Raw genomic sequence first — 10,557 nt, forward strand, 5'->3', positions numbered from 1 at the left:
GCCAATACTGCTTCTGTTGCACATATCAAATACACACGTACATACATACGTACATGCACACTTACACACACTTACATACACACGCGTACACACACACACACACACACACATATATATATATATATATATATATATATATATATATATATATATATAAGCAGACACACTGATACATACGTATATACATACATACACACCCACATATATATATATATATATATATTCTATACATACAAATAGATATATACAAACACAAACACGTACGTGTATATATATATATATATATATATATATATATATATATATATATATATATATATATATATATATATATATATATATAAATATATACACGTGTGTGTGTGTGTGTGTAATTGGGATAACATAATGAAGTCACCCCAAATAAGTTTTTATCAATTAAGATGACACTTCTAGTGCAATTAATCTCTGCATACTACAGTAAACATTTTATATGACCTTGATGCAGAAAGCGTCTAGAAGAATTTTTTTGAATGTTTTATCAACGAATGATATTCACATTAAATGTATATTTATTCCCTCCGAATTACGCGGAATGGTAGCTATGTGTTGACTGTATACTTCGTTGAGAAAGTATTACCAGAACATGTCCGGAGTGGTCAATATACACACCTATTATCGGACACAATCTCAGTCTATATTTATTTTTCATTTAAATGAAATTTTTAGAGTAGTTTTTATTACTGCTAACGACTTATCTTTTCATTACATTTTTGCTTTCAATTGATTAAATATACTTTTTGCTTTGCTTACTGCTTATGACAGCCTATCAAAGAGGATGTCAGCGTCAATCCAAGACATTCATCACCCTCCGCCTCAGGCACATGGTTTCTCATGAAAGCGGACGTGGCTGACAAGACTGATACGAGATAGGCAGATCGTGTGGAACTAGTATGGTACGAAATAAATGTAAGAAATATGTATGTATGTATGTATGTATGTACGTACGTACGTGTGTGTGTGTGCGCGCGTATATATATATATATATATATATATATATTATATCATTACGGTCGATGTTCCAGTGGGTAGAGATGTAATGGGCGCAGGTGTTTCCGGTTGGTCTTCGGTTCCTGATCTCAATTATTTCTCTTCGGAATGCAATCTCTGCATTTAGTTGATAGGCGAAGCCTGAGTTGCTCGGAAACCAAACTTGAGAGTTACAGTCCAATCTACTCCAAACAATAATTTCCTAGTGTCTCAACATTACAAGGGGTCTCACCCACTGAATGTTCTAGAGTACTTGGTTGGTTGTTAATAGTATTTAGATGTACATGAGGTACGGTGAAATTTTACGTTGAGGATCCTCCGTCTTTAAAGACAGTATAGAACTGTGGAGTTTAATATGTTATTGTCATTCATTCAGTTGTATATGGCCCACAAAAATCTTTTTTGTCTTGATCCCCAGCATCATTATCTTAGTGTTGTCTTGCTAAGTATACTTTCTGTCTACGTATCTACGTCTAAAAAGAAACATAAGACACAGAAAGACAGAGACTCTAAAATGGTATAGATTTTTCGCTGTTATTCGATCCGATCTTTCAGGAAATCAGACACCTAAATGCCAAAGCTTCTTGTGCACTTTTGGTTGTACCATGATCGTCTCTGTCTTAAGGCTTTGACGAAATGAATCATTTAACCCTAGAACTGGATAACCAGCTCTATAGAATTCGGTTTAGTTGTGTCAGGTCAGAAGCGGGGACCGATTTGAATGTACTTTTGCATCTACACACACACATTTTCTTTAGTGTGTATGTTCATAACTTCTTGAATATTGAGCGCTTAGTGTATTGGATGATATTCGGCGTGGTATAGTTCATCGTGGTAGACAGTGGAAACACGAAAAACTTTCAAGTGTTGTTGACTTGAACTGCTGAGCCTAACGTCTTCCGCATGTATGTTCACTTTAGTGAAGGGTGAATTCTACCCTAGATTTCTCATGAGAAGACAAAATCTCTATTTTTCCTAGTTGTCACAAAGTAGATTCGCAGCCATTGGATAACGTGGTTTATCTTTCCATGCAGGATTTTAGATAATCACGCCAGCTCCCACACGGTTTTCATACATTAGCACGAGTCAACGAGAGATCATCTCTGTGATAGCTTTATCTGCCAGATATAGCCGCTTAAACTTCTCTCAAATCACACTCCCTCGTTTTATCCATCTACAGAGCATCGAAAATAAAAGGGCGACATAACATAGATGTTGTAATCTTAGATACATGTTGTTGTTGGCACTCCGTTGCTTACGACGTCGAGGGTTCCAGTTGATCCGATCAACAGGAAGTAAGAGAAAGTTGTGGTGAAAGAGTACAGCAGGGTTCGCCACCATCCCCTGTCGGAGCCTCGTGGAGCTTTAGGTGTTTTCGCTCAATAAACACTTACAACGCCCGGTCTGGGAATCGAAACCGCGATCCTATGACCGCGAGTCCGCTGCCCTAACCACTGGGCCATTGCGCCTCCACCTCTTAGATATACTATACTTAAATAAAAGCATGATGTATAACTTTCAAAAGAAGGAAAGGCATCGTAACACTTTTGAAGACAGTATACCGAACATAGTGTAAGCTTTTATACAGTTGTTGGATCATAGCATACGATCAAGTATTTTGTGATATTAACTGTTTAAGAGAGAACCGACTCGTCCAATTCATTCTCCTTCTCAGCTAGAATGACAACAGTCAATACAATAACAAGAAACATTTATGCATGAAAACAATTAGAAATGAAAACAGACACGTTTTTTTTTTAAACAAAATATATAGAGATATATCGATTCTTTTATAACAATCTGTACAATATTTACAACTCAATTACTGAGATACTTTATATAAAATAACATGAAGACATTATAATGAATTTCATCTGTATATTAGTGATAATTTGGAAAGGCTGTAATTTTCCCCAGAAACTATTTTTTGAAAACATCGTATGTTCAGTCTTAACAAAAAAAATATGAATTGATAAACAAAATATTGAATAATTAAATGAATTTCTGATTGTTGCCTGATAAATAGAGGAAATAATTATATGTACATATATACAGACACACCTACATATAAACATTATGAAATGAAATAATATATCGCGTAACCTCTACTAGGTGAGATACGCAGCAATGAAGACCGACTTCGAGGAAGGTGTGTGAAAATAAATGAATCTGGTGGAAGTGACAACTCTTTCCAGACTATATTATGCTTCGGCCAGAAATGATAGGCACAAGGCCGAAATGAAAAGTCACAAGCTCAACCAACAACCAGAACCGGGTCGTTGACACGGCTGGATATGCACATACATACATAATCATTTATTGTTATTTTTTAATCTTTTACTTTGTAAAAATCGAACCCAGGAGCATTTTCTATTAATCAGATTTTAAGAAAGACTTTAAGCATTTTTTGTTACAGTAAAATTAAGCACTTTTCTTTTTTTGTCTCTTTTACTTTTAGGATGTGATGTTCAAAGCACAAATGCCAAGAATAAGGTTCTCGCACACATACCTTAAAAGTAATTATGATTGACTTCAGATTAATTAATTACAAGCTATATATATCGTTTTAGTTAAAAGTTATTTTGTTAAATCTTACAGAACAGATATTCTGAACTTTTAAGACTTATGTCAGCTCAAATTTTCCAGATTTGGATGGTGTTCGATGAGAAGTGTAACCAAAATATATATTTTATTTGAGCTGGCACAAAGTTAACTTTTATAACAGAAAGATGGGTTAAAGTCAATTGAAATGAATTCAGCAAGCCTCTCTACCATGGCTAAGGGCAAAATTGTTCTTACACAGTAAAAAGAATGCATGCGGCTCATTGTTGAACAGTTTGAGAGTCGACTCTGAGTCAAGTTATACAAAATATGAGAAAACAACATGGTTGATGATGAGGAGGCTTAGAAGCCCTAATCAAATGATAAAAAAAATAAAGTTGTCAAATTACAAGCCCAAGAGAGATTATTTAATGGATGATAACAGTATACTGCAAATTGCAAGGGTCTGTGATGATGGGAATGATGCTGAAAATGAGGAGTGTGTTGAATTATATAAATGTCAACTTTACAGTGGAAATGAAATGTTTTCACATTTAGAAATAAGGATTTCGTCAGGTAGATGCACAATGAGTGACTTAAGTTCAATGGGAAAAGTTGCACGTCATATCTAGGCAGCTTGACGTAAGTGTTGACCCATCTAAAATATTAAAAAAAATAACAAAGCAAGGCCAAGAATGTATATATATATATATATATATATATATATATATATATATATATACATACACACATATATCTATATATATATATATATATATAATATATACATACATATATATATAACATATACATACATATATATATATACATACATATGCATATATACATATACAGCAAAGATAGTTGACAGATTGCTATTTCATATACAATATAAAACTATATCCTCTGTTAGGATTAAGACAAAATAACGGGGGAAAAATGTGTAAAATAATTTGTTTCTTTGAATTTTTAAAAATATATTTCATATAAAAAAAAGTTTCATAAATATATTTTGAATATATGATTTATTTCTAATATTTTTCTTTTGTTCGACTATTTTAGATGTAAGCTTTCAGCAATGAACACATTTCATTTAAACAAATATATTTTATTATACATTAAATTTATGGCTACCTAGTTACAAAAAGAAAGTTGCTTCTTTGACTTGGTGCAAACAAATTGTATACAAATATTATTCAATTGTGCATGTGTGTGTATACATACACATATATATATTCTCTCTCTCACACACACACACACAATTAAATCGGCATTTCCTTTAATCTTTGCTGCATTAATATAAACAGAGGATTGGAACTTAAGGTTCTGTGTATGAGTGTGTATGAATGTACATACATACATGGTAGCATTGTCTCACTGCTAAGAACTATCATATCATTTGATCTCTTACATCTTAAAGATGCATTGCCACTCTGTAGTGGGGTCTCGTTATGACGAAGACATACACCACGAACCTAAATTTCACCCCTAAACACAGACAGTTAAAGCAACTGGAGAGGCAAATAGAGAATCGCTGACCCTTCCAGCCATACAACGGTCTCCATGTGTCTTCACGATAGAAATGGATAGTGTTTCATAGCCAAACATGTGGTTCCAAGAAGTTTGAGTCCTGACTTGCGTAAAAAGGAGTGGAGTAGGGACATAACAAATGCCAGCGAGTCAAATTTTTACAGTGACAAAATAGACCTTTCTTCAGTAATACGAGCATTACTCCCTAAAAGGTTTGAAACCGTTTAGCTAGTATTGAACAAAAACCTCGACGGCTAAAGGATACAAACACCGCAAGTTTAAAGTCAAAGTGTTCTTTTACATACATATGTAATTACTCATACGTCTGTAGATGCACACGCATACACTACTGGATGGCGGTTGACTCACCCGTTCTTGGACAGATTTTGCTCTTGCATTTTTGTATCACGTAGCATGTTAAAAAGTCCTTCTCATTACCAAAAGGATTTGGTGGGATTGCCACACCAGTTGCCGACGGGTCGTCCAGTTACAGGTTGTGCTGGCTTATAGATTAACAGTAGTAGGTTACCGGTTATTAGATATCTAACCTGACACTCGTACATACCCACATAATGACATTACATGCTACAAATGTATGCATGTAGTGTACATACATATAAACACATATACATATATATATACATATACATGCACACATATTATACATACATATATACATTCATATATATAATTATACACATATACATATGTATATATATTCATACATATATATATATTCATATACATACGTATATGTATATACGTACATATATATATATACACACATACATACATATATATACATACACACACATATATATATATATACATATACATACACACATATATATATATATACATATACACACACACATATATATATATACTAATGTGATAAGAACGGTATGGAATGAACACATAGGCTTGACTTGCTTCACCACAAACGTTTCTTGAATATTCATTTGCATACATGATTACACCAATCTCAAGAAGTACGAAGTTTAAGCTTGTTTGGCTGCGCTGAGTTAAGTATCAAATTAATTAATGGGAGGGGTATAACTTTTAGCAACTTCCTGCCAGTCTGTCTACAAAGCAAAGTTCTATTCTTTGACTTTGCCTCGTGTATTAGTTTGTTTGCTATTTTTGTTGTATTTTTCCCTTTATTTTTACAAGTATACAAATGTATGCCTTACAATATATCTTGTTTCGATGCTATTACCAGCCAATGCGGCCTAGACTCACTCAGATTATGTCAGTCAAGCAGCATTTCAACACTTGTTTTATTATTGAAGCATTTTGTATATTTGCTATTTTAAGACTGCTTTTCATTTCTTTTTTTTCCTTCTTTAATATAAATAATACTTTTTGCTTTATTCCCCCACCCCGGAACTTGTCTTATCGAGTTCAATATTTCCTTTCAAACCATATTACTTCATATGTAAAGCACTGCAAATAGAATACTTTGCCAAGAAGTTGAACAGTGAGGAAGGAAAAAAAAAAAAGCTTACAGTTAAATAGTTCGTAAGAATTCACCCTGAACAAAATGTCAATCTGTTTCATGCGTGGGATGTATGAAAATATATAAATAAAGGTCTCACAAAACAATTTTGATCATGGCAAGGAGGGACTTGCCTATGACATCATTGGGATGTTATACTGGGGATGGTAAAATTATAATCTGTGTAATATTGGTAAAATATTACTGAGGCTTTTCATTAATGAACGTCAGACAGATCAACAAAACTGATACAGTTCTGCAAAAAAAACTGGAATCGAACCAGGTATTTCAACCCTAGAAATTGAAACGTAACGAGCACTAGGGCAAACTGAAACTGGTCTCTCGCCCTGTCTTGTCTTTCCTTTCACCATTGCCCATTGTCTGTCTTTCTTTTCAGCAGTGATATAGTTAAGTAAGTGTGTCATTTTATTTACAATTGCGATTTTAAATAACGATGGTGATGGTGATGGTATTCTTTGTAACAATGCAAATAACGAATATGAAGATGAAAACTATGATAACCATGAGGATGAAGGTGATCAACATGTATATGAAACATTCTCCCGTGTATTATTTTACACCCAAGTTCTGACTTTCATAACATACAAAAGGACCACTTTATTCAAAGGCAACGACGTACTATACATATATATATATATATATATATATATATATATATATATATATATATATATATATATATATATATATATATATATATGATGTTAGGATTTCTAACATTGGCACAGTGCAAAGTATGTGTAAGGGAGGAGTACAGTCGACTGAATCGACCCCAGTACACGTTTGGTACTTGTTTTCGTCCGACTCCCTAGAGCGGAGTATAAGGCTCGACGGTACCTGAATCCAGAACGTAAAAGAACGTAGCGAAATACCGCTAGGTATTTCGCTGAGCACTCTACCAATTCTGTCATTGTCGCCCAAATAATAATAATAATGATTATCACTATTATGTCAGCCAACAATCAAGTGTCTATGCAGTTGAGTTTCTGTTTTCTTTCTTTCCTTCTGTCGGAATTAATCAATAACGAAACCTTTCGTTTCAGTAACACAGCCGACCAAAGTTATTGTTATTATTATTGTTATAATCACCCTTAGTACTATCATAATAATAACAACAACAACAACAACAATAATAATAATAATAATAATAATAATAATAAAGTCATGAAAACAAAAACAACTGAAGTTGCACAAATAATGAACTGTGGTTGGTTCGGTTATTTCCCTGAGCTGTTTTACAACGACATCAGTTTCACGTTGTAATCTGGACTGTCGTCTGTTTCTTCTGATCTGTCTTCATCTGAGTCTTTCTCATCGGGGCTACTTAAAACGGGCGAAGTTTCATGATTGCTAAGTGTTAATAGTTCAAGACAACTTTCGCTGTCACAGTTTAGAGATTTTTCGAAGTCCAGCAATTGGCCCATGAAGTTGATGTTCGGTGAAATGTTCGGCTTACATTTTTTCACTCGGTCATAAGCATCGTTCAAAGTAATGGACATCTTTTGCATAAGATAGGCAACAGTTACTGTTACGGAGCGGCTAATTCCAGCCAAGCAGTGAACTAGAACACCGTAATCTTGTGAAAGACCTTCCTCTGAAAATAGAAAAAAAAAAAATAATAAATACATGAAGTAACACAACAATGATACATCTCTTATTTTTATATTTAAAGCACATACACAATCATACATACAAGAGTGAATCAAGACATAATATTGTAGGGAGTATAGATAATATTAACTGGGATATCATCTTGGTGATATGTTTATACACACACACACACACACACACACCATTTTGCGAACAGAACGAAAGCAATTAGCGTGGACATAAAATTCTTTCTTTTTGAATGGATCAGAAAACGTTTCCCAATTGTTCAACTGGATAAAATGTAAATTTTTAAATATTCGTGCAAACTATGTAAGATTATAGATACATATGTGCTTTACGATAACCACCCAGGGAGTGTTAAAGACATTGAGGGTGATGTGTCTAGAGATAGATAGATAGGTAGATAAAGAAGGAGTTAAAGATAGAGAGAGAGGGGGAAAGAAGTATATGAATGTACGAAGTCTGAACATGTTTGGAAAGCTGCACTGCTTGCCTATAGTCACCACCACAGCTAGGCTGCTAATAACAAATCAGCAAGGCTATATATACTACTAACATATCATGTGTGTGTGTGTGTGTTTATATATATATATATATATATATATATATATATATATATATATATATATATATATATATATGGACAGATATATATGTACACATATACATATGTGTGCATATATATCTGTGCATATACATATGTGTGTATAGACAGATATATATTATATAAATAATTTTCTGAACTACTAACCACTTTATGAAGAAATTTAATGCGCTCTCTCTCTCTCTCTCTCTCTCTCTCTCTCTCTCTCTCACACACACACACACACACACACACACACACACACAATGGAGAATGAACAAGATAGAAAAATTCTTGTTCTTAGACGTTTCATGGATACACCTTAATCTCTTATGACTCATAGTAATTTTTTCTTCTATATCTAACAAATTAACAGTAAATACTGAGCTCTTGCTACCACCGCGGCGGCTGCTGCTGCTGCTATGTTATTATTATTATTATTATTATTATTGAATGTGGCCTTATGCCGTAATCTTTTTTTGTGCGAGTGTGTGCGCGTACAAACATAGGGGAATGCTTTTTTCCCTTTTCTTGCTACTATTAAAATGCAACTACCAATCCAGAAATAATAATGCTTTCTAATTCTGGATCAAGGCCAGCAATTTTGAGAGAAGGGTTATTAGACACTATCATCTTCAGTAATTGATTGGTATTTTATTTTATCGATTCCAAAAGGTTGAAAGGTAAAGCTGGCCTCAGATTTGAGTTCATAACGTAAAATAAACCGGACAAATATCGTAAAGCATGTTAACCGACGCTTTAACGGTTTTTCCAATACATTCAATAATAATTCTTCACAGGAAAGGGCAAGTCGATTATATTGACCTCAGTGCTCAACTGGTACTTGTTTCATCTACCCCGAAAGGAATTTGAACTCAGAACATAAAGACGGACGTTAAGTATTTTGTCCGCCGTGCTAATGATTCAACCAACTCGCCGCCTTAATTATAATGATGATGATGATGATGATTTTTTAAACATAAGCAAAAGGCCTCAGATTATAAAGGGTAAAATGGGTATAGGCGATAAGAGCGTTTGTATTACTTTATTTTATCGGTACCGGAAGTAGGAACGGCTCAAGAGTTGACCCCGTCGAGAGAACCTCAAATAGTATATGAAACAAAGAGGGCTTTCAGTTTTCATTTGAAGTTATCCAGTTTGTTATTTATCTGTTTTACCATCTTCTGCTGCTATAAATACAACTTATTTATTTAATGAGTAAACCAGTTTCTTATCTCGTCCCTTTAAAAGAAAACACTGAGTATTATTTCTACTATCAAGAAAAACTGATGCAAGTATCAACAAATCTAGCGTTTCCATTACAAGCATACAAAAATAAAATTTGAAGGCGAAAAATAAGAATGGTGTGATTAAAACTATGGCAAAGTTGTTAAGGCTAAGACTGGGTGTTCTTTAGCTCCAGGACAGCTCTAATCAAAAGTGTTCCAGATATAGTACTAGTATATCTAGGAATAGGATCTTGTTCAAAACTGGGGCACCAGTTTTCATTAATGTTTTATGTAGTGTTTTTGGTACGGAAAGACTTTCAAACTTCGTATACTTATCTATTTTGTGTTATAGAACAGAAAAATATTTTTGTATTCGAAATTATTTCATGTAAAAAATTGTCTTATTTCGATAATTTCTACTAATCACTGACGTCTATTCAGTTGAAAACAGTTAGCGCTGTAACGGTGTATATCGTATTAATCCCCTAACCCTAACTAGACTGTTAACCCTAACC

The 10,557-nt window shown here is 33.7% G+C and overlaps 1 protein-coding gene across 1 annotated transcript in view; it reads right to left on the reverse strand.

Annotated features, from left to right (window-relative positions):
• Positions 1–3,370: 3,370 nt before the first annotated feature.
• The window catches only part of LOC106882329 (dual specificity protein phosphatase 7), a 34,142-nt gene continuing 26,955 nt past the window's right edge, over positions 3,371–10,557 (reverse strand). Inside the window, exon 3 of the mRNA XM_014932973.3 lies at positions 3,371–8,213. Coding sequence (XP_014788459.1) covers positions 7,855–8,213 — 359 coding nt within the window. The 3' untranslated portion in view covers positions 3,371–7,854. The remainder of the gene's footprint in view (positions 8,214–10,557) is intronic.

Source organism: Octopus bimaculoides, chromosome 3 (assembly GCF_046866305.1).
Source record: "Octopus bimaculoides isolate indiv1 chromosome 3, ASM4686630v1, whole genome shotgun sequence".
In the NCBI taxonomy this organism is placed as follows: domain Eukaryota; kingdom Metazoa; phylum Mollusca; class Cephalopoda; order Octopoda; family Octopodidae; genus Octopus; species Octopus bimaculoides.